The 26,433-nt window shown below is 38.9% G+C and overlaps 1 protein-coding gene across 1 annotated transcript in view; it reads right to left on the bottom strand.

Moving 5' to 3' along the window:
• Positions 1-26,433, bottom strand: part of RSPO3 (R-spondin 3) — a 94,402-nt gene that overhangs the window by 49,250 nt on the left and 18,719 nt on the right. Inside the window, exons 2-4 of the mRNA XM_027551050.1 lie at positions 8,539-8,730; positions 6,427-6,573; positions 203-400 (exon numbers count right to left, since the gene is read on the bottom strand). Coding sequence (XP_027406851.1) covers positions 203-400; positions 6,427-6,573; positions 8,539-8,730 — 537 coding nt within the window. The remainder of the gene's footprint in view (positions 1-202; positions 401-6,426; positions 6,574-8,538; positions 8,731-26,433) is intronic.

A 26,433-nucleotide genomic window follows, 5' to 3' on the forward strand; every position in this document is an offset into this window, starting at 1 on the left:
TGTGTGAAAAGTTCTGATACCAAGCTCCATTTTTAAGAATCACCATCTCAAGATTCTGTACTTTACAGCCAACATATTCTTTGGTACACATTTTAGACTTTTTTAGACATGAGTGATCATACTAAATGTTTCCTAAGAAATAGTGAAATTTGCATCAAATCATGTGGATCCAACTGAGCACATATTGTTGGTATGACTGTACCTCGTTCTCCCTTTGGACATTTCTTCCTTTGCACTGTACACTTCCTTGCCTCACTGGTGGGGGGACACAGGTTACCCTTTGCTGATGGATGCTGTATTATTTCTCGGACCCGTGTTTCAGTTCCTCTTTTGAAGCCGCATGTTTTTCCTTTCTTTGTGCATGGACTCCAAGGGCTCCATTCACTGGCCTCACAGTGCACTGAAACAGAACACCAGAAACAGCCTCAGTTCACTCACACACAGTTTCACAATTGTTAAATAAACAAAAAGACTTGCTTCCATCAGTACTTGCCCAAATTCTGAGCAGAAATCCTGCAGGATGAAACTGGGCAAGATGACTTAAGAAATAGGGAAAGGCAGGAATAGAATGTTTTCCCCTTTTTAATCCTTATATTATCAGGTAAACTCATTCTTGCATTGGGCTTACTTTTCACTGTAGATTTTAACTCAGGCATTAATGTAATTACTCATGAGTAACCAATGCTTTATAATTTCTAGAGCACTGCTACAATTTATGTATTTGTTTATGGCTATGCTGGGAAGAATTAATGCTTTTGAACTGTGGTGTTGGAGAAGACTCTTGAAATTCCCTTGGACTGCAAGGAGATCCAACCAGTCCATTCTGAAGGAGATCAGCCCTGGGATTTCTTTGGAAGGAATGATGCTAAAGCTGAAACTCCAGTACTTTGGCTACCTCATGTGAAGAGTTGACTCATTGGAAAAGACTCTGATGCTGGGAGGGATTGGGGGCAGGAGGAGAAGGGGACGACAGAGGATGAGATGGCTGGATGGCATCACTGACAAGAAGGATGTGAGTCTGGGTGAACTTCGGGAGTTGGTGAGGGACAGGGAGGCCTGGCGTGCTGCGATTCATGGGGTCGCAAAGAGTCGGACACAACTGAGCGACTGAACTGAACTGAACTGATGCTGGGTCTTCGTTGATGCTTGGGGGCTTTCTCTTTTGTCTCGGCAAGCTGGAGCTACTGTAGTTGTGGAGCATGGGCTCTAAGGGCACACAGGCTTCAGTAGTTGTGGCATGAGGACTCAGTAATTGCAGCTCCCGGCTCTAGGATACAGGCTCAATAGTTGTGACACGTGGGTTTAGTTGTTCCATGGTACGTGGGATCTTCCTGAATCAGGGATCAAACCTGCATCTCCTGCATTGGCAGGAAGATTCTTTACCACTGAGCAACCAGGGAAGCCCTGCTACAACTATTGATTGATCCTGACCAGATGATTACTGCAGCCAAGAAATTAAAAGATGCTTGCTCCTTGAAAGAAAAGCCATGATCAACCTAGAAAGCATATTAAAAAGCAGGGACATTACTTTGCCAACAAAGGTCTGTCTAGTCAAAGCTATGGTTTTTTTTAGTAGTCATGTATGGATGTGAGAGTTGGACTATAAAGAAAGCTGAGCACCAAAGAATTGATGTTTTTGAACTGTGGTGTTGGAGAAAACTCTTGAGAGTCCCTTGGACTGCAAGGAGATCAAACCAGTCAATCCTAAAGGAAATCAACCCTGAATATTCATTGGAAGGACTGATGCTGAAGCTGAAACTCCAATACTTTGGCCACCTGATGAGAAGAACTGACCTCTTGGAAAAGACCCTGATGCTGGGAAAGATTGAAGGCAGGAGGATAAGGGGATGACAGAGGATTAGATGGTTGGATGGCATCACCGACTTGATGAACATGAGTTAGAGCAAGCTCCGGGAGTTGGTGATGGACAGGGAAGCCTGGCGTGCTGCAGTCCATAGGGTTGCAGAGTCAGACACGACTGAGCAACTGAACTGAACTGACTGACCATAGCTTGCTAGGTTAGTCATTCTCAAGAATTGATTCTCATAGTTCATTGTGCAACAGGATCACCTTCAGTGAGGGCTTGCTAAAACAAACAATGTTGGACCTGTCCCAACCCTGAGTTTCTGATTCAGTTGTCTTGTGTGGGGCCTGAGAATTTGCATTTTTATGATACAGGTGATACAGATTTGCAGGTACTGAGAACACACTTTGAGAACTTCTGTACGAGACAATGGTTAAGCAAAAGATGAATCCAGGTCTTTGGCCTACAACTCACTGCCTTTGCTACAGTGCTACAATACTGTAATATTGCCAATTATTAATTAGTATAGATCAGGCATAGCAGTGTCTATTTTAAGTGAATTCCAGGTCAATTTCAGCTGATAAACTGCTTCTAGAATTCACTTGACTGGCTTGTTTCTCGGATGAATTGATATCCTTTTTCTAAAGCTTCTTTGGTAGAATTTTTTCCCTTTTTCTGTATGTTTCAATCTTTTCAGTCTTGGCTTTCCAAGGTCTTTCCTATAACAGATTTTTGCACTTATAAAAATACGTACCTGCAAGGTGATATTCTTATATTTATGTTCATAAAACTTCCTGACTTACAACAACTGAAATGACTTGCAACAGTAACCCTTTCAGATGATAGAAGACTCTCTTTCTACAAAAACAAATTCCCAGTAACCTTTTTTGCTAGCTTCTGATGTAAAGAATCCTTATTTCAGAGCAGAATACTATTTTTCGTACAATCTCAAGAAAGATAACTTAAATGTTTTAGAAATTTAAAACCATTCATAATACATTTTTTTTCACATGCTTTTTTCAGTTACTTTCAGATATCTGAGTGCAACACAGAGTTGAGTGGAAATGGATGTGAGTTTAAGTTTCTATGAACTTAAATGAACTTTATTGAGCCACTTTCAAAAGAGTCTTCACGCTCAGCTATACTGTTATAATATTGGCTAAAGAATAGAGCAACCAAATCACCTAATGATGTCATAATCTCTTGCCAGTTAAGGTCATATCTCTGATCCCAATATTAGTCATTAAAACATAGGGGAGCTTTAGTACACACCAATAAAAATACCTTCAAGAAAGTAAATGGAAAAAATAAATCCAGTTTGTGAGCTGTAACTTTGTCCAGTATTCATTTAATGCCAGAACTATGAGTACTAAATTAGAAAAAAAATTATATGATGTGGAAATGACCCAAACTTTAGTGCTTTTTTATAAGAGCAAAGATGCTCTAGGAAAAAGCATATCTAGACTTCAGAGAAACAGATTTTAAAAATTACAACATAGGTAGCTTCAGTCAGATGATGAATGGTTCTAAAAATGAAATTTTACTGACAGCCTTATATTATTTCATTGAAGAAGGAGGAGGAAAAATATTCAAAACTAATGAGTTCAGACAATAAAGGGCTCTAATACAATAAGATAGTTAAAAAATATTGAGAGAATAAGAAATGAGCCTTTAATGTTTGTGTGCAGAAAGATTTTTGGAAAAAATGGCAACTTTGTTGAACATGTAAAGACAACAAAAAGGGTGATTTAAGTAATATTCAGATCATTAAATGAACAGTGTAGGTCTGGGGCACTATTTGGTTAAGAGGTAATTAAGGAAAAAAGCAGGACTGCTCAACTCTGCCTTTCTTCTATATTCTGCATTAAGAATAATCTTAACATTGGAAACGTTTAACTGTTCACTAATGAAACAAGTGTCTCAAAAATGTAATGAGCTCCTTGTCCCCGGAAGTGGTCATGGTGTGGTTGATCATCAGCCTGGAATGCTGTAAAAGGGATTCTTGAAATGGAGAAAAGTTCAACCCGAATGTTTCACTAGTAGTGGTCTTACAACATTATTCACTTCTCATTCTTGTTGTCTGACTGCATAGCTCCAGAAGGAATGTAGCAAGGCCATTTACTTCACTACTCACTGTTTGAAGCTAGGTACTTTCCTTCTATGACTACTTGAACACCAGCTCTCTAAGAAGAGCAATGACAATGGCAGAATGACAGTGCAGAAAAGAGGCAAATATTTGGAGCACAAAGTGTAAGTAATAGGTCTACTAAAAGATTGGGCACATCTGACATTTTTGCTTAATTCGACCTGCAAACCATGAGAAGTGGATATGTTATGATGTGAGTCTTTCCCCCTAGCTCTGTATGAGGGTAGTGTTTTCTCAGTTTATGACAGGCTCTCTCAATTTAAAATCTGGGTAAGATACAAGTCATATGGTCTAGATTCTAGCAAAGGGAGAGACATAGCCTTCAACCTCTGTCCTAGAGAGCTAGAGTCGAGGTACTAATTATAGCACTGACAGTAACTCACATTGTGTCCTTGGGATCACTGTTTCAGCTCACTGGGTTCTAGTCTTCAGATTTGTTAAAGGAACAGCTTTAACAGTTCTTTGTGATCATCAAGCAGGTTATCATTTTTCATGAAATTCTGAGGTAAACTCACGGGCATGGCCAACACACTGCTTGTAGGCCAGATACCATGCAATGGGAGGCATCCCTTAGAGAGCAAGCAACAAAAGCCAGCTGAGAACTAAAGCAGTTGATTTGCCTATTCCTATGTCAGAGGTCAATTCCAGCAGTCCCCAACCTTTTTGGCACCAGGGATCTATTTCACGAAAGACAATTTTCCCATGGACCAGGGGTTAGGGGATGGTTTTGGGATGATTCAAGTGCATTACATTTTTTTTTTTTTGCACTTTATTCCTATTCCTATTACATCAGCGCCACCTCAGATCATCAGGCATTAGATCCCAGAAATTGGGGACCCCTGATTTACACCCATCTATTCAAGGAGCCAGATTCACTAAATGGCTTTTAGATTGCTAACCCCTATTCTAAAATATATACATTTCTTAAATTTAATTGTGTTACCAATCTTTATGTAAATTACTTTGCATAAATTACCAGGAAGCTTTAACAGCTAATCCCACAGTTTCAGATGTTAAATGCTCTCTCTGATAGGAAAGCATTAACACATTTAAGATGAATGGCCTCTGAAGGACTGATGCTATACCTTCTACAACTGATAAGTCTAAACATTCACCCCTTTCCTAGGTAGAGCAACACCACTAACTTTCTACAACTCATTCTGAACTTCTGTCCTTGAATATTCCACAGAACTGTTTCCTATTTTCTCCACAGTTTGGAAGTTATTACCTCTAATCATCAGCCCTCAGGACCTACAGAGAGATGAATGTGAAGTGCTTTCTCATGTACCTTTTACTCTATTTCTAAGTTATTTTTCTGTTTTTATTGCCTAGAGGGAAAAAAATAAAGACTCAACCAAATTGAGCCATGAACTGTTTCAGGAAAGTTGTTTCCCAGATGCTTCTGAAATTATCTTTAAAATTTCATCTATTTGTTTCATTCTTATACAAACTTTGTTTAGAAATAAAAGTCTCATATGGATCTGAAATGGTTAAAGCGCCACTTTAGAGCTATTACTCCAGTATTTTCGATTCTAATGGATCTGTCTGTGGGGACCCCAGGGGTGTCCTGGAGACTATCTCGTACTGAATCAAGGGGACATTTGTGTGCATATGCCAGCATCACTGCAGCATCAAAGGTTCTTGCAGCCCTTGCCCAGGGGATTTTGAGATTTAGTATGCTGTTTCCCCATTTGGTTGAGCATCTGCTCCCCAACTGTTCATCAAACTCGTAGCTGTAGTAGCTGCCCACCATTTAAAAGAGGGAAAATATAGCCTGACAGTGATCCGTTATTTAGACAAACAACTTGTCTGAGGAACCTCCCCTCCAGGAAACTCAGCCTGCAATTAATCAGACCCTGGGACTGTGTCCGTCTGTCAGTTTGAGTAAGTCCAAAATCCTCTTCTTGTCTCTGAATACCTGTGCAAGCAGAGAATTTCAGCAAAGTAGTGTGAGAGAAAAAAGTGTGATTTTTAAAAATATGATTTATCATATCCAGTTCTTTAAATCTTTGATCCATTTACTGAGTATTAATGGGCTGGATCCAGAGAATATGTTTCCTCCTTTTGGAAAATAACTTTGGTCACTGGTTGACATTAGACCTAGATGGAAACTCTTGAGCTAAGGTGGAAATGTAGTTCAAGATTAAATTTGTAACACACACACACACATATATATGGAAGTATGTGTGTGTATACCTATAAATTGCTATAAGTAAAACTTCATTAAATAATGATACAAAATAAGTCTATATCACAATAGTTGAAAGAGTTATTGACAGTTCCTAAGAAATAATGGGGCGCCCACAAGGTGTTAAATTTACTGTAATACATGCTGAGTAAGGCCCATTAAGATGTTATCTTTGTAAAGGAGGGAGTGAGCCTCTAAGAGGAACCCCTCAGGTTCTTGCGAGGCAGGACTCTGAGCGGAGACTGATGTTATCAGCTCTGATGTTTCTCAAATCTCCTAAGTCCTCACCAATACTGACGCACTCCATGGTGTGGTTATTGGCTTCCAACCCTTCTGGGCAATTGTCAAGGCACTTTCCAAGGTGTAAGTAAAATCCACTTTTACACTTTGTGCAGAAATTTTTGTTGAAACAGGTATCACAGTCAGCTTTGCATTCTGAAAACAAAAAAAAAAGAAAAGAGAAATAGACTTCCATTATTGTGAGTTAACTATTTTTTGTGGGTCCAGTTCTGTACGCTTACAACACTGGCACCTGCAACTTGTGTGTTAAACACACAGCCTCAAACTATTTTGCCAAACAGAATTCAAGAGTCCTCCATAATCATTTAGTTGATGCACATCAGTCATTGATTTCAAAATTGTTGTTCTTCTGGCCTTGTGAAAAAATTTTGACAAGAATGTTTATAAGACTGCACGTCTACTTCTACTAAATGATAGTAAAAATGTTTTATTAGAACTTTCATGAAATGTGCTACGATATTGCCTTCGTGCTGCTCTTGAGATTTCTTCGTTCATTCACCAAATATTTGATTGCCCACTGTGTGCCAAGCACCATTCTAGATATACGTTGACAGCAGCAAACAAAAGAGAGATAAGGTCTGTTCTTCATGATGCTTATATTCTAAGACGGGAGATGTGATCAACAATGATAGTTGACCCTTACATGGTGATTACCATGGGTCACACACTGCTACAAGTATTTTACAATATTAAGTCATTTAAACCTTACAACAACCCAGTGAGGAAGCCCCTATTATCTCTTATTTTACAGATAAGGGAACTATAGCTCAAAAAGATTGTGTCATTAACTCAAGACCATGGAACACAGTGGTCTTTGAAACTAGGCAGTCTGTTTCAGACTTATTCCAGAGTGACAAGTGATGTAGAAAAAAATTAAGACAGACCTAAAAGGTAGGAAAAAGATATGCAAAATGACAGGTAAGGGGAAAGTGAAGTGAAGTGAAGTCACTCAGTTGTGCCCAACTCTTTGTGACCCCATGGATAGTAGCCTGCACCAAGCTCCTCCGTCCATGGGATTTTCAAGGCAAGAGTACTGGAGTGGGTTGCCAGTTCCTTCTCCAGGGAATCTTCCCCACCCAGGGATCAAACCCAGGTTTCTCACATTGTAGACAGATGCTTTACCATCTGAGCCACCAGGTAAGGGGAAGAGGTTGATTGTTTTGGATAAGATAGCCATGGAATGCCTCTCTCAGAAGATGACATCTGAGCAGCATCTTAAATGAAGGGAGAGAGCCAGCCAACAAGTGAAGGTGTGGGCAAAGAGCTTTCCAAACTACCAGGCAGGGAGTGTAGAACAGTGATTTCAAAAGCCTTGAAGTGAGGGGATCCTGTAAGCAGGCCGGTGGAGTTTGTGCAAAGTGATCGAGGGGCAGTCACAGGAGGGAATTTGGAGAGAAAAGCAGGGCCACATGCGGTGTATGCTGGAGAAGTGCTGTGTGCTAATTCGTGTTTTGAAAAGTTCCTCAGTCTACAGTGTGGAGAGAAGACTTTCAGGGTCTACATGAGAGGTGATCTGAGAGTTTCCAACATTTAATTCCAACTGATAAGTCAATATTTCAGTTGTTGTAATGGAATCCTTGAAGCAAGAAGAGCTGAATTACTTCTTTCAGTCATTAAATACTTGGATTCCATGATAGCAGTGGGAACCCAGATGGCATTGGTGCTTGCCATATTCTTATACAGGTTCAATGAATAATCACCACATTCTCAGTTTTGTTTTTTACAATGAAACAAAACAAAACAAAACAAAACAAAAAACACCTCTCAAAACTGGAATATTTTTCAGAGTGGTGAGAATTTTCCTGCCCTGAGGGCTAAGTTCAAGTATGGTTTAGTCTAACTGTCAGGTAAAGACTATCATTTACTTAACATTGAATATTAAAAAAATTCTAGAGGCCATTTCATATCTGGAAAGTACCCCCAGTCAGTTCAGTTCAGTCACTCAGTCCTGTCTGACTCTTTGCAACCCTGTGGACTGCAGCACGCCAGGCTTCCCTGTCCATCACCAACTCCCAGAGGTTGCTCAAACTCATGTCCATCGAGTCACTGATGCCATCCCCCAAGGATGAGATAAAAACATAATTTTGTTTAGGCACTTACTTGTACACTTATTTATATCTGGATATCGGGTTCCATAATATCCACTTGGACATGAAGAGAGACACACTCCAATCTGCTTCATGCCAATTCTTTCCAGAACAAAAAATAGTTTGGGCTTACATGACAAACATCCATTGTAATCTGAACATGTTGCACAGCCTCCTTGGCAGCCTTGACTGACGTTAGGATGCACTGGGGGGACAAATGTAGAAAGACAAAAATAACAGTTAAATCATAAATATAGAAGTTCAGTGACGTTCTCTGGGCAGGATACACATGTTCTTTTATTAGCTTGCAATTTGGTGGTAATGGGTGAATGAGTTCAGAATTTTTCCCTCTCTTTTCTGTGATCTGGTGTTTCCCTTGAATAGATACATACATTATTTTTTAGTTTCAAAGTTTTAAAAATGTGAGCATTTGAAAAATAAGAATATACTGCCTCAAAATATTTATAGATAATATAAATTGAATGGAAGTATCCTTACTGAACTAGTGTCCCAGTAGATTGGAGATGAGAATTGTGTGCTCTTTCCTTGAAATCAGTACATATTAGTTTTGCTTTTCATGTATGTGGTGGATGTATCTAATGTCTTCAAATAAGGATGACAACATAGACTGGGACTTAATTGGAGAAGGAACATTACTTTCTAGGATATCTTTTTCAAACTCTGGTGTATTAGAAAACATAATTTTACTCTTTGATTCAAACCAAATTGACTCTGAAGCTCTGTAGCTATTTAGCACCTCACTCCTTGCCAATGCTTTCCTGAATCATTTCTGCTCACATGATATTTCCCAGTTGAAATTTATATAATGGTGCAAATGTGATTTACCTTACCAGTAGTTCCACATGGATCATACGAAGTATTTATAATATTAAATAATATTTATTATAAGTTGTGTTCAATATTTGATCTGTTAGGAGAGAAGTCATAGTTTTTGTGCCCTCATCTTTCATTTACTTAAGTGAAATCTACATTTGGTGAGGACATGACCAGTCCATCCTAAGGATTGCTACTACACATGTTCCTGAGAATTCCAAGATTTCTGAGAATCACCAACATACGTGGTGAGACTATTCATTAGCAAGTCTGAACAAATATAAGCAAACATTTGGAAGATTCATGTTTACTTGAGATCTTCATAACTTTAAACATTTTTAAAATGACTATTAACTAGTTATAGACACTGTCTGTGAGCAGAGGGAATTTGCTGACTGAGGGGCATCTTTCATGTAGCTAGTGTTTGGGATGATTTTTTCTTCTAATGTATTCTCTATTCAAATACAATATTAACATCTTTATTGTCCCTTTAGGAGTGCAGAAGGGAATCATCCTGACCCTAAGAGAAGTAGGGCTGATGCACAAGAGTGCAAAGGCATCCTTGTGTCTCTCTCTCTTCTGTTGGTGGGGGGAGGGACCTCCAATTATTAAGTCTGTCTTCACAGTGATGTTTGATTACTGCAAAGTCCTTTACTGCAAAAACAAGTCCCATCAGGCTTAGTTAGAAGGAGTACACATAAACCCAATCAGCCTTACCACGGAGGCGCACGGGTTAGCTGCTGAGAGGTCATTCAGTTGACCAGCATCCTCTGCCTAGAGGAAACCATCCCTGAATCAGCCACAGGAACCACAAGCAGCTCATTCTCATTCCAAGACATTTTGTAAATAAACTGAGGAAATGTGTGGGGGAAGGGAAGTCTGCTTTTCCTGTACATGCTCCTCCATGGGGTGGGGCGGACATATAAAGTGGCACAGGAGGTTTAGACATTACAGGACCTGGGGGACTTGTAAGCGAATACTGCCTTCCAAGGAACAGAGTCATTTTTCATGCCAGTAACTCCAGTATTGGAGACTTACAGAAAATGTGTACATATTTTAATCAGGGAAAGACCCTAAAAAAGAAAGGGGGTGAAAACTCCATGCATTTGGAATCAAACTGATCCATTTCAAAAAGTGATAGTTGTAGGTCAAAACCTGTAAAACTTTTCATAAAAATCATCCATGGGAAAATAGACCTCAGTTTGAAAGAAAGTCATTCTGAGCTCAGGGAAGCAAGAGACTGAATTTAAATGAAGATGGACTGGATTGGTCCACATCAATGTGTCTCTGTCTCTGAGACACAGTTGCTCGAAGGAACAGAATTGTAAGTTTAAGCCCCTTGAAACTTTTGTCAATTATAAGGTTAAATATATTAGTTAAAAAAATAAACATGATTTACATGTTCTGAGCCTCAAAAATGGATATACCTTGAAATAAATTTTATTTGAAAATTTGGGTTTGAATGTCTGGAAACTTCTGCAAGAGAGACCTCTGTATGCATCCCAGGATTAACAATTTTGCCCCAAATGATGAAATGTGCTAAAGTGATCTCTCTCAACCTCCTCTTTAAAACCTTTACTGATGAAATGTAGCACACTCAACTCACACATGGTACTACAATTACTCTTTTTTCCCCCATATTTTGCTTTTTGAGACAAAAGCTTTTAACAAAATAGCATTCTTTCCCCCAATTTTCTTCCTTCCACTATCACACTGTGTTAATTACTTTGGTGTACCATTTAGGATATTTTCTAGTTGTGAGGTTTAATACCTACAACTTTGATCTGTTTTTTCAAGGTTCTGACAACATAATTTTGAAAAATTAAAGATGTAATTGTTCTAACTGGCAAAGAAAATACCTGTTTGTTTTTAATCAGAGAATTTTGAACATGGGCAGCTACAAATAATGGCAAACTTTATTTATTCAGGAGGGGTTAAGTATTATGCTGTGGGAAGTAAGAAAAAAATCGAGACTACAAAATTCAGATTCTATGATTCTAGATTCTTTTATAGTTAAGAATCATGACATTTTGCTTTCTTGAACCTTGTATAAGGATCACTCAAGTTATGCAGTTGGTATTACACAACTAGATACAAATTTCCCAAACTTCATCTTAAGGGAAGAGTTTTTACTTTTTATATGGAAACCACAGAAAACTTTGGTCTGGATTGACTGTAACAACCCTTCCAGCCTTAAAGTCTTATAATACTAAGAGAGAAAATAGAACTCTACTTGTTGTGCTGTTCATTTTCCCCCCACTCTAGTAATACCTTCATTTTCTATTTCTGAATCATTCCTTTTCAAACAATGTTTTGTATTATTATTTTATACGAGCACTGGAGGGATTGGTGGTGGTGACGTTTCATAGAACATCTCACGTTTTAACTTAATCTTAGAAAATGTATCAAAGTTAGCAGTATGTAAGAGGCCATGGTGGGGCCGGAGGTGGGAACACCATGTTAATTCCCATCAAGGAGACTGGCACAAGTTCCACGCAACTGATGCTGAACTAGTAATGAATGGAAGTAGAAGGCATATCAAGACAATTTTGAAGCACAGGATAGATCTAGATTACAAAACCCCTGGTGGGCTCTCCCAAGGAAATTATTCTGTAGACTTGGAGGACTTAAACCTGGTGAGTGATATAACCACATCTGTATTATTATAGAGGGGAAATTTCCTTGACAGCATGCAGGCATGGACACTAGAAGACTAAAGCAATGATCAAGGTAAAAAGACAGATGAAAGCTTCAAATACAGCAGAAGTAGTGTAATGTGGTGAGGGAGGGATTCATATTCCAAGGATACTTGGGAGGCGGCATCAATCAAATATGTTGACCAAGAGAATGTGGACTGAGTACGTAAAATAACTTGTGTTTTGCATTTTGGCCAGTAAACAGAATGGAAAGGGACTGCTAAATAAAAGCCTGAAGTTGGAGGGAAGAGCAAGGTACATAGAATAAGAAGGTCTACAAATATAAACATGGTTGGGGTCCTTGATTTTGCAGATTTTGTGAAATATCCAAAAAGCGATGCTTAGTAGATGGAGCTTAATGTTGCAATGGTTCCTAGATATGAATGTGGGAGTCATTTAATTAGAGAAGACATCTTGAAAGGGGGAGATGGCCAAAGAGGCCAAAACAAGGAATAGTAGTCCAAATAAGGAAGAGAAAAAGATGTATAATCAGTTAATTTTAGTAATAGGGATTCCCTGGTGGCTCAGTGGAAAAGAATCTGCCTGTCAATACAGGAGATGTGGATTCAATCCCTGGGTCAGGAAGATCCCCTGGAGGAAGAAATGGAAACCCACTTCATTATTCTTGCCTGGGAAATCCCATGGACAGATGAGCCTGGTGGGCTACAGTCCATGGGATTGCAAAGAGTTGGACACAACTTAGCTACTAAACAACAATTTCAGTAATACTTTGTATTTCTATATCACTTTTGCTTTCAAAGCATGCATCTCAGAAGGCTAAATTAGCCACAGAGGGACTCCCTAGCTGGTCCAGTGGTTAAGAATCTGCCTTCCAAAGCAAGGGACTTGAGTTTGATCACTGGTAGAGGAACTAAGATCCCACACTGCAACTACTGAGCCCATACACCATAACTAGAGAAGCCTGGACACTGCAACAAAGACTCAGTGCAATCAGTAAATAAACAAATAATATAAGCATGGACATTACTGTCAGTAAGGACAGAAGTTATCACAATTACTTCTTTTGGAACCCCAGACTAGGACTCAGTGAAATGCTACTTGACAAATAGTGAGTTTAGATCCAAGAGTAGAACTTAGACCTTTGATACTTGAAACCAATCTATTTAGGACTTCCCAGGTGGCACAGTGCTGAAGAATCCACTTGCTAATGCAGGAGACAAGAGACGTGGGTTCGATCCCTAGGTTGGGAAGATCCCCTGGAGATGTGAAATGGTAACCCACTCTAGTATTTTTGCCTGGGAAATCCCATGCACAGAGGAGCCTGTGGGCTACAATCCATGTGGTTGCAAAAGAGTTGGACATGACTTAGAGACTAAACAACAGCAAACCAACCTATTTACATATAAGTAAACTTTAGATGTGTAATGTGGATAAATATAAAGTGAAAAATGGGCAGAATTCATAGAAACTCTAAATTGGGACTTTCTGGTTATGATGCACCAAATACATGGAGAAATTTGTATGACTTTTCCTAAAACTGGGAAAGAAGAAAGTATCTTTTCTTAACTTGTATATGAAAGTTAATATGAAGAATATATCTTAATGCATAACAGACCAATTTTCAGTGTCTGAACTGTCGACACTATCTGTGTAAGTGACTTCAATTTCTCTAGCTATTAAACAAACCTTCCTACTGTTTCTCTGTTTGATAAACTTACGATGCATAACCGATGCAACCATTCCTAAATGCTCTTGTCATGAGAGCCAATTCAACTTTTTAAATAAAATATCTAGAACTTGGAGTTTTAAATGGTACTGTGCATTTGAAAAATACACAATCTTTATATTAGTGTTTATGATATACAAAACCAACTACAACATTGGAATCTAAGTTTGTTTCTTTAACCATTTAAGTGTAAGTCAACGATTTTCCCAACTTTGTGTGTTCATGCTAAGTAGCGTTAGTTGTGCCCAACTTTTCGTGACCCTATGGACTGTAGCCCACCAGCCTCCTCTGTCCACGGGCTTCTCCAGGCAAGAATACTGGAATGAGTTGCCATGCCTTCCTCCAGGGGATCTTCCCAACCCAGGGATCCAAACCTGTGTCTCCTGCAACTCCTGCATTGCAGGTGGATTACTTACTGCTGAGCCACCATGGAAACTGTTGCCTTACTTTAATTCCCTTCTAAAGCCCAAATGCAATACTAATCTGACTGTTATGCAGAAGGAATCTACTGTAATTGTTATGCAGAAGGAATCCATTATTGTTGTTGCTCATGTTCAGTTACTCAGTCCTGTCTGACTTTGCAAGCCCATGGACTGCAGCATGCCAGGTTTTCCTGTCCTTCACCATCTCCCAGAGCTTGCTCAAACTCAAGTTCATTGAGTTGGTCATGTCATCCAATCATCTGGTCCTCTGTCATCCCCTTCTCCTCCTCCCTTCAATCTTTTGCAGCATCAGGGTCTTTTCCAATGAGTAGGCTTTTTGTATAAGGTGGCCAAAGTATTAGAGCTTCAGCATTAGTCCTTCCAATGAATATTCAGAGTTGATTTCCTTTAGGATGGACTGGTTGGATCTCCTTTCAGTCCAAGGGACTCTCAAGAGTCTTCTCCAACACCACAGTTCAAAAGCATCAATTCTTCAGTGCTCAGCCTTCTTTATGGTCCAACTCTCACATCCATACATGATTACTGGAAAAACCATACCTTTGACTAGACAGACTGTTGCTGGTAAAGTAATGTCTCTGTTTTTTAATATGCTGTCAAGGTTTGTCATAGCTTTTCCTCCAAGGAGCAAGCATCTGAATTTCATGGTTGCAGTCACCATCCATAGTGATTTTGGAGCCCAAGAAAACAGTCTTTCACTGTTTTCATTTTTTGCCCTCTATATGCCATGAAGGCTCCAAAATCACTGCAGATGATGACTACAGCCATGAAATTAAAAGATGTTTACTCCTTGGAGGAAAAGTTATGACCAACCTAGACAGCATATTGAAAAGCAGAGACATTACTTTGTCAACAAAGGTCCATCTAGTCAAGGCTATGGTTTTTCCAGTAGTCATGTGTGGATGTGAGAGTTGGACTATAAAGAAAGCTGAGCACCGAACAATTGATGTTTTTGAACTGTGGTGTTGGAGAAGACTCTTGGGAGTCCCTTGGACTACAAGGAGATCCAACCAGTCCTAAAGGAACTCAGTCCTGAATATTCATTGGAAGGACTGATGTTGAAGTTGAAACTCCAAAACTTTGGCCACTTGATGATAAGAGCTGACTCATTTGAAAACACCCTGATGCTGGGAATGATTGAAGGTGGGAAGAGAAGGGGACAACAGAGGATGAGATGGTTGGATGGCATCACCGACTCAATGGACATGAGTTTGCGTAAACTCCGGGAGTTGGTGATGGACAGGGAGGCCTGGTGTGCTGCAGTCCATGTGGTCGCAAAGAGTCAGACCTGACTGAGCTACTGATCTGAACTAAACTGATATGCCATGAAATAATGGAACCAGAGGCCATGATCTTCATTTTTTGAATGCTGAGTTTTAAGCCAGCTTTTTCCCTCTCCTTTTTTAACTTCATCAAAAGGCTCTCTAGTTCCTCTTAACTTTCTGCCATAAGGGTGGTGTCTTCTGCATATCTGAGGCTATTGATATTTCTCCCAGCAATCTTGATTCCAGCTTGTGAGTCATCCAGCCCGGCATTTCATATGATGTACTCTGCATATAAGTTAAATAAGCAGAGTGACAATATACAGCCTTGACACACACCTTTCCCAATTTTGAACCAGTCTGTTTTCCATGTTTGGTTCTAACTGTTTTTTCTTGATCTGCATACAGGTTTCTCACGTGGTAGGTAAGTTGGTGTAGTATTTACATCTCTTTAAGAATTTTCTATAGTTTGTTGTGATCCACATAGTCAAATACTTCAGCATAGTCAATGAAGCCAATATTTTTCTGGAATTCTCTTGCTTTTTTATGATCCAACAGATGTTGGCAATTTGATCTCTGGTTTCTCTGCCATTTCTAAATCCAGCTTGTACATCTGGAAGTTCTCAGTTCACATGCTGCTGAAGCTTGGAGAGGGTTGCCTTGCCCTTCTCCAGGGGATCTTCCCAACCCAGGGATTGAACCCACGTGTCCTGCATTGCAGGCAGATTCTTTACCATCTGAGCCACTAAGGAAGCCCAATAATTGATTTTAAATGAACTGCAGCTATGAACATATAGTAAAGAAATCAGATTTTATATCACATACATTTTGAGGATGCTTCATTAATTATGAAATAAATCATTCAAAATAATATAATAAAAGCTTCCCTAGGGGACTTCCCTGGTGGTCTGCTGCTTCAGACTTGGCATTCCCAATGCAGTGGGCATGGGTTTGATCCCCAGTTGGGAAACTAGGATCTGGCACGCTACAGGCTCAGTCTCTCTCTCTCTCTCTCTCTCACACACACACACACAAAGTTCTCTAGGTGCCATTTATTTGAGTTATCAATTCACTTAGAGAAAATGTAGACCTTTTTCCTGCCTAAGTAAGAACAGCACGTTTCTATCATATCTTGAGACTTGATTGTTATAGAATCATTTTTAAGTTTAATGCAATGTTTGGTCATAGAAAAAGATGTTCTGTGGTTCCTCTGGAATGTCTGGCAATATTCACTTTAAGAAAAATCTAATACTAAAAATTTGAATAACTTGGCAGTCTCTTTCAAATTTTATTGATTCAACCCCAGAAAATATTGAGAGCCAATGTTTCTTATTTATTCCTAAGTTAAATCTTTTAGGGCAGAAGTGACTATAGCTAAGATCTCTAGAACCATTTGGGTAACTTGGGACTATTAGGTATAACATCAAAATATCAAAAGTTGCTTGAATAAATATGATTACTTATTGTACATATAGTAACAATACTGGTATACATAAACATTTGTATATATACAATGTATACAATTGTATACATACAATATTTGCATACATACTTGTATACATTCTTAAATAATGATATCTGGATGAACAGAGGTCTAGCATAGTCGTCCATTATTATTTTTGACTAATAATTTGTTGAAAGAGTGACGTTTATATATACACACATATACTCTATTGTTGAAATACTGTGTATCATCTGATGATTTTAATGTTTTTGTATACCAATGTTTTAATCATTAAATGAATTAAAATTTGCCTATGCTATGTAAATATACAAATGTACACGTTTTTGTGTTAGACACATGACACTCACACATCCTATTTGGTCTGTTATTAAATCAATATTACAGACATTAACCGACATGAAGCAGTTAAAACAATCGAGTCTGCCACATCTTTTATCCCAGTGAATCAACTTCTGATACTCTGAAAGTCTGTGCCCAGACCAATGGGTTCACAAAATTCCTAGCAATCTCAGAGAGGAATGTATTCACCAGCTGCTGAATATAGCCCAGTTAGGACTCCACCATTATTATGTGGGAAACATACTGTTTTTAATGGAAACTATTTCTTTGAAAACTTGGAAGATCTTTCTCTTTCTCTTACTGAATAATAATTTCCTGAAGGGAGTCTAATATTTATATTCTATAAATACTTTAAAATAAAACCACAGCAATAAAACAGACCTAACATTAAGTAGCAATTAGCTAGACTTTCCACTAAAATCAAGCCAGCTCAAAATATTAAGAACATGGCTAGCAAGTGATGGCAGACATAGATTTCCCGAAATCTAAGATATGATGAATATTTGGAACTAGATGCCAAGTTGGTGGCCAATGACTGAGCTTTGTCTATCCACAGGCTATAGAATCAGAACTAGAAATAAAAGATGAAAGTGGGTTGCATCGTGTGTATATATGTATATATAGTATTACATGTAATACATATATACTACATAAAATATTACATATAATATTACATGTTATATATACATTATATACACATATGTGTTATTATATATATATACATACATGTATATGCTATTATATACACATGTATATAGTGGAGATCAGTGTTAAGGGTTTTAACAAAATTTTCAGATAACTTGTATGTGCCCCACACTACACATGGTGCAGAAAACATAGGAGCGAATAAGACAGCTGGTTCCCAATCTCATGATGTTAATCAGTTAATAAGCAAGTCAACAAAGAAATTAAATGGTCAAAGATTGTGATGAGTGTTGTGAAGGAAGTAAACAGGTGGATAAAGCAGAAAATAACTCTGGGAATCTACTTTAAATACGGTGGTCAGGAAAGGCCCCTTTAAGAAGTTTACCCTTTAGTTGAGACTGGGAGGATGAGAAGGACTCAGCCAGGAAAACCTGAGGGCCAGCACTCCAGGTGGAGCCTCAGTCAGTACAAAGGCTATGGGAAAGAACAGGGCACAAGGAATAGTCAAGGGGAACCAATGAGGCTGCAGTGCTGTGACTGGTATGAGACAAGGTTAGGAAAGGAGGTTAAAGTTAAAGCCAGATCCTACAGACCCTTAATGACCAAAGTAAATAGCTGGGATTGTCTACCAAGACCCTTTAGACTCTGCATTGCTAAGCAGACATCAGAAGGAAAGGAAAGAACACATTTTTGCCTGACTTAGTCATCCACTTTAATTTTTTGCTAATTTTATAGGTTATAGAACAGAACCAACATCTTGGATTCCACAAACACAGGTTTTCTTATTAAGTTTTATATTAAAGGATAATGTTCTAACTAGACATAACTTAGGAATTTACATTCAGATTCCAATCTCGTGTACATTGTTCTACCTGTACTTTGCTCTTGGGAAGATGTTATTTCATTTTTGTTTCTCCCATCTCTCTCTAGCAGTAACTTTAGTTTTCTTTGGGGTTTTAAATTTTCATTCTACTGTACTGGAGTGTGTGTCGGGGGGAGGGGAGGGGGCCTTGGTAGTGGTGAGGAGAAACAAAAATGTTATGAAATATATAAGATGTCATAAGAACAAACTCTAAAAAAGTAAAGCATTCTGCAATCTTGCATATAATCTTTTTTTTTTTGTATTTTTCTGAATTCTTGCCATTAGTGACATATACTGACACAGTCTAATTTAGAACAACAACATTATCGTTTTCACTTATGATCTAACCTTCCTTTTAGAATCCCACTATTATGTTCTTTTTTCTCCCATTAAATGAATTAAATAACCTAAGGACTAATTCCAAAGTTGATTCTTCAAATGCAGTGAAAACCATATTAGTTTTCATGTGACCTACCAATAGCTGTAGTTGATGCTGAAACTGCAACAAAAAGCATTTGTAGAATCAAAATAGTGGAATTTTTTCCCCTTAATTACAAGCAGAAAATCTATCATAAAGTTAATGCACTCTGCTATGGGTGTAATACATAAGGTACTGAATCAACATCTCCAGCTGTTGGTAAGAGCGGGAGAGCTTCCCCTTCTCCAAGTGGCTATGTTCCCAAGTGGAGGTGAATAGAGGACAAGAAGGCCTGGATGGGGGTAACGGAGACCCAGATTCTGTAGAGAGCCAGGACCTGTTGATGAGTTAGTGGGTGGTAATAGCAGCGTTTTTCATGAGACAGATCCAACAGTGTTCATCCAACAGTGGGAATCATTATGTGCTCTGGTCTGGCTGAACCATTCCTTTTTTTTTTTAGGAGAGAATTAATTAGAAATCAACATAAACAGAAAATGTGATAGTTTAATGGTAATGAATCTGCATGGGTGTGATTCCATAACTACTAAGTTTGCATTCTTGAATGAAACAAACTTCAGTTTGTGTTAAAAACAAACTCCACTTTGTTATATTAGGAATAAACTTGGATCTTCTCACCACATAGCATGCTCAAGTAGCATATCTCATGCTGAAGTCTTAGCATAAGCAAACAGCAGGCGAGGGACTTGTGGTATTTTAACAGGCACAAGAAGATGTGCAAATAGTGGGTATACCATTAAATAAATCCAGCTTTATGTGTGACATCTGAAATCCTGAGCAGAAAAAAAAAAAAAGTGGATTTTTTTTTTCTCTAGGTTCACAAAATTGCTGACAAAACAGAAGGTGCAGACACGCACCTTTGTGAGTAGGATGTGTGTTTGAACTTATGTGCACCACTCACCAGGGCACTGCCTCAGTCAGAAATGTGGCTTCTGCACTTCCTAGAGGAGCACAGGGACTGGGAAGAGGAGAGCTGGTTTGGGACTTTAACAGAGTTCTGACATTTACTAGCTGGAAAACCAGAATGTACCTCTTCAACTAGCTGTTCATTTAAACGATTGAGTTTTCTAAACATCCAGACATGGGGCGAGTTGGTGAACATTCAAAGATGAATAAAACCAATAATCTGTGTCAAAGAGTTCACAGTCTGATTATTTATTTAGATAGACAACGGATGTGTAACCTCTCTGAACCTCAGCTTCCTTACCTGCAACCTGAGAATATCTACCTGATAGACATGGTGGGGGTGGGAGGAGAGAATTAAGTGAGAGCATTTGGAAGCACCTAGCACTGTTACAGGTGTGTGTGCATACGTGCTAAGTTGCTTCAGTCATGTCCGACCCTGTGCAACCCTATGGACTGTGGCCCACCAGGCTCCTCTGTCCATGGGTTTCTCCAGGCAAGAAAACTGGAGTGACTTGCCATTCCCTCCTCCGGGGTATCTTCCCAACCCAGTGGTGGAATCCACGTCTCTTATGTCTCCTACATTGGCAGACAGTTTCTTTACCACGAGTGCCACCTGGGAAGCCCACTCTTATAGGCACTTGTTACAGATCAATAAGTGTTAAGACATTTTGTTTTACCTGAGAAGTACCAACCACATTCTTGTATCATGTCCACTCTTATTCAAGGCAGCTGGGAGCTTTTGGTCAATAATAACTCTTCAAAAGCCTCCAAGCAAGGAGACAGGAGATTTGGGGAACCTTTAAGAGCCAAGGATTCACTAACAGTCATAGAGAGGGGCTACTTTTTCAGGACTGCAGACACAGCTTTTAATGAATATCCAAGATGGTCTTTCACAACATTCTGAGCAAGAAGTCCTCTGGGACTCTAGCAACCCACTGAAGACAAGAACCTGCTTAAACAGATGGAAAGAGGTCAGGCATGCCATGAAAGTGGTACCAGAATGATAACAGAGAACCTGAAGGTTCTAGAGTATGTCCAGACTAATGTCTAGACTAAACTTTGCTATGTGTGAAAACGACCTGGAGTACTTGTTAATAATGCAGGTACATAGGTTTCACTCCAAAACTCTGTGATTTGGGGAATGAAGAGGTGGGCTTAGGTAGCTCCATTTACAACAAGCACTCTAGGTGAATGTGATGCAGATGATACTAATATCATACTCTCAGTATCATATCATGGCCATCCTCCCAACTAGGTACTTATTCAGTGATTACTGGAAATTCTCTGCTAGGCACTGAGAGACAAAGCATGGTCCCTGGCTCAAGAATTCTATAATGCCACAGTAAAATAGTCTGTTTACATTCTGAGGGCTATAAATATATAGTTTAGAAATGAAGTACAGCAGACATTAAAAGGTAGGCGCAATTACTGATGGTTGAGGTATTTCAAGATTGCAGAGAGCAATTAGGAATAGTTATGGGACTTGAGGGAAGAGAATAACTTAGAGAAATGGAAAGGGAAGGAATGTTATGAACAGGAATGTTCATAACAGGAATATAAAAAGAATATTTGGGACAATGGTGAATATAAAGCTGTGAATTTAAAGGGATCTTAGAGCTCTTCCTTCTCTCTTAAATTTCAAATGAGAACACTGACATCCATAAAGTTAACCAGCTTCCAGCTGATAGAATCATAAACCTTTGGAACTTTAGAGGGATTTAGTTCAAACAGCTCTCCCAGAAAAGTCTATTTAATCATGTTTAGTAAAACAAATCTTATGATATCTGGGGGCAAACAATATAATTATTTTATAGCACCCTATCATATTGAACATATTGAAACGTCTCTCCACAGTGAACGTAAATCTGTCTTTCACAAAGTTCATGTGCTTAGTTGCTCAGTAGTGCCCAACTCTTTGTGACTCCATGGACTATAGCCCACCAGGCTCCTCTGTCCATAGGATTTTCCCAGCAAGAATACTGGAGTGGGTTGTCATTCTCTTCTCCAGGGGGGTCTTCCTGAATCAGGGATTGAAGCTGGGTCTCCTGCACTGCAGGCAGATTCTTTACCATCTGAACCACCAGGGAAGCCCTCATTTGACAATACTTCTCAAGTAATCCAACATATCAAATGAACTTAATTAGTTAAATATCTTTCTTCGGGGTGTTTTAGGGGCCCTTTGAAGCATACTACTACGTTGGAGCAAAAGTAATTATGGTTTTGGACCCTGAATTTTAAATCATTATAACTAGGCTCAAACACATTTTTATTAATCCAATAGGAACCATTACAATCAACACATTTTTGCCAATGAGAAATAAGTTTGTTTATTCCTATAGCATAAAAATCCATGCTTTGGGAGTCGATGAACTCTTGGAAAGCATTTTCTGAGTCCTTTTGGTTGTAGAAGCATTTTCCCTGCAAAAAGTTGTCCAGATGCTTGAAGTGGTAGTCAGTTGGCAAGAGGTCAGGTGAATATGGTGGAGGAGGTGAAACTTCGTAGCCCAATTCATTCAACTTTTGAAGCACTAGTTATGTGACATGCAGTCAGCCGTTGCAGAGAATTGGGCCCTTTCTGTTGACCAATGGCAAACTCAGGTGTTGCAGTTTTCAGTGCATCTCACTGATTTGCTGAGCATACTTCTCAGATGTAATGGTATCACTGGGATTCAGAAAGCTGTAGTGGATCAGAGAAGCAGCAGACTAACTAACAGAGACCATGAACTTTTTTGGTGCAAGTTTGGCTTTAAGAAGTGCTTTAGACCTTCTTCTCAGTCCAACCACTGAATTGGTCATCAACAGTTGTCGTATAAAATTCACTTTTTGTCACATGTCACAATCCAATTGAGAAATGGTTCATTGTTGTGTAGAATAAGAGAAGATGACACCTCAAAACAACTATTGTTTTGATTTGTGGTCAGCTCATGAGGCACCCCAGAGAAGGCAATGGCACCCCACTCCAGTACTCTTGCCTGGAAAATTCCATGGATGGAGGAGCCTGGAAGGCTGCAGTTCATGGGGTTGCTGAGGGTTGGACACGACTGAGCGACTTCACTTTCACTTTTCACTTTCATGCATTGGAGAAGGAAATGGCAACCCACTCCAGTGTTCTTGCTTGGAGAATCCCAGGGTCGGGGGAGCCTGGTGGGCTGCCGTTTATGGGGTCTCACAGAGTCGGACACGACTGAAGCGACTTAGCAGCAGCAGCAGCAGCATGAGGCACCCACTTACTGAGCTTTTTCACCTTTCCAGTTTGCTTCAAATGCTAAAGAAATGTAGAATGGTTGATGTTGAGTTCTTTGGCAATTTCTGGTGTAGTTTTAAGAGGATCAGCTTCAATGATCCTCTCAATTGGTCTTTATCAACTTTCAATGGCCGGCCACTGCACTCCTCATCTTCAAGGCTCTAATCTCCTTTGCAAAACTTCTTGACACACCTCTGTATTGTATGTTCAGTAGCAGCTTTTGGGCCAAATGAATTGCTGATGTTGCAAGTTGTCTCTGCTGCTTTATGAATCCATTTTGAACTCAAATAAGAAATCTGCTTGAATTTCTTTGTCTAACATCATTTCCATAGTCCAAAATACTTATAAAATAAATAGCAAGTAATAATTCATTAGCAAAAAACATAAAGCAAGAAATGCACATTAAAATGATGCAGAACATAACCACATTTTAAGAACGTATTCCAATATCAAATGGCAAAGTTCAACAATACAAAACCAAAATTACTTTTGCACCAACCTAATATCATAGACCACACTCAGTATGCTTTCTGTTTTCCTTAAGACAGTTTGTCAGACAATACCTGGTGCCTAGGATGGAAAGATAGTTAAGACCTAGGAGTTTCCAGTATGGCTAGAGATTACAAACTAGGTTAAGCCAGCGTGGTGAATTCTGTGTACAAACCAGGCAGAAAGCAGACACCTAGTTGGCAGACCTTACATTTGAGCTGGATTTTGAGAAATAAGGAGAAACTGGGGGAGGGTGGGGGTTGAATTTAATCATAAATGTAATCTGGATGAACTGTTTATGGGCAAATCTAAGACCATGCTCTAATTTGGTTTTAAGGGAATCCTCTCTGATGGTGAAGAAGAGATGCACTGGAGAAGGGAGACTAAAGTTGAGGGCGTCAGTAGGACGTTCTGGTCTGTACCTGGCATTGTTTTCTGCTCAATTACTACAGCATGAATAAGAAAGCACAGATCTTAAAGTTATTTCCAATGAAGACGGGCAGGACTGACAGCGTTTGATAATCAGTTTTCAATGGGCAAATGAAGGAGTAACACATGTTGAGTTGGGGGTTTCTAACTTGGGAGACCAGGCATAAAACAACATGGTAACTGAGATAAGGGCATTCAGATACCAAGTCAGAAGGACAGGTAGTGAGGGAGGGAGAAAAGTAAGTTAAAATGATTGTTTTTGAGGTCCTGGGGCTTGGACTTGTTTTATTTCTTTTTGTGTATCCCAAAGCCATAGCACAGGACAAGGCATATTAACAGGTTCACAAGATTCCATAAGGAATAATACCCTAACCCCCTTCATTTTATTAAAAAGAAAATTCAAACCCCAAAAAGCAAAAGCTGAGGTTTATGGAGTTTGATGCCTTGACAAGGATCTCCTAGGATTAGTGGCACTCTTCAGGGTTTGTGTTTTTCTTTTTTGGTTTGACTGGAATGTAAAATTTGTGGAGAGAAATAGAGGGGAGAGAAAGTTAAGACTAAACATAGGAAGCAGGCCAAGGAGTTGACCATGACGATAACAAGGATACGTCATGGTTTTGAAAGGTGATGGGACTTTAGGAAAAGTTGTTCTTGGGCTATATGAGTTCAGAACACAAAGCTGGGAATCACAGTGCTTGTGATCCCGCAGTTTAATCACTACACCTGAGCATGTGAGAACTTAGGAATGGAATCTAAGAGTTCTCCAAAACCAAAGAGAGCTAAAATGCTGACACTAAGTGTAATTTCTTACAGGATCGATATCCCATTACATTTTCCAGGGTTTGAGATCATTCCCTGATGTTCATTTCCCTGTGATTAGTCATTGTGGAGACAGGTCTTGGAAAGTTAGTCATTAATATTGCCCAGAGTAGGAGCACAGACACTTGACTGTTATACCTCTGATATTCTATCTTCCTCACTGGATCAAAGAAATGTTCCTGTGGTCCATGACAAGTGGTCACTCTCCATTGAGACTGTAGAGCCAAAATCTTTAGTAACAAAAAGAGATCCAAACTGGTTCATTTTCCATCATGCCCCCAGTAAGCAAGTTACTTTGGATACTGTATCATCAGAAAGCTCTCAGTCAATTTTAATCAGGAAGCTAACTTCAAGGTCCTAATTCATGACCTTATATATAACAAAAGTAAATGATTATAGACAATGAAACAACAAAATGGGAAAGCATTTTATCTTTAATAATTTTATAAATTAATATATTACTATGAATCTTTATTTTTAGTTTCTTTTAGCTTATAAGGACTATTGAGGGAGTCATGGGTTTAGAATTTTATTCTTAGATTTAAAAGCATTTTTGTTCATTCTTTAAAATGGTCCCCCTTTTGGGGTACCCTTTTCCCTCAGAATTTCCCCACACCCCACCTTCCAGGATGAGCTCACGCTTGGGTATTACAATGGGAAAGGACCTTAAAGAACCACCAATTCACCTTATCGACCAGTAAGAACAATCTCATCCATAACAAAGATTTCCCCTAATTTATATGCCTTTGTTGTCAGACTCAAAGAAAATTTTATTAATAGTAGTAATTTCACAGGAAGATAAAAGAGGATTCTGCCAATGCAGGAAAGGCTATAAACTTGTAGTAAAACAAAAGACATATTCCCCTGTAAGAAACCTAAGGCTGAGGTTTGCCACCTACCACCTTTATGATGTTTATACAGATCACTTAACATCTTTGAGAGTTATCTGTAAAGTGAGGACGGTAAAACCTGCTCTGCTCATTTCATAGGGTATTGAAAAAAATCAAGACAAATATGAAAAAGTGCTTATAAGTTATACAAAATTATTAGGTTGGCCAAAAGTTCATCTCGGTTTTTCCATAAGATGCAAGATGTTCCATAACCTTATGGAAAAACTTGAATGAAATTTTTGGCCAAGCTAATATATTGATATGTTGTTGTTAAAAATGGGCATGATGGTACTCTACCATCTCAGGGCCAGATTTGAACTTACCATTCCCAGGAATAGAATAAGAATACATTTGATGAGAAAACTGACAAGTTTATTTTATGGGAATATGTATAATTGAGTTTTTTTTGTGTGTGTGTGTCCTCTTGTGAGTCTTATTATACTAGGGACTTTTTAAGGTTTAGAT

This window comes from Bos indicus x Bos taurus, chromosome 9 (genome assembly GCF_003369695.1).
Source record: "Bos indicus x Bos taurus breed Angus x Brahman F1 hybrid chromosome 9, Bos_hybrid_MaternalHap_v2.0, whole genome shotgun sequence".
Classification (NCBI taxonomy): Eukaryota; Metazoa; Chordata; class Mammalia; order Artiodactyla; family Bovidae; genus Bos; species Bos indicus x Bos taurus.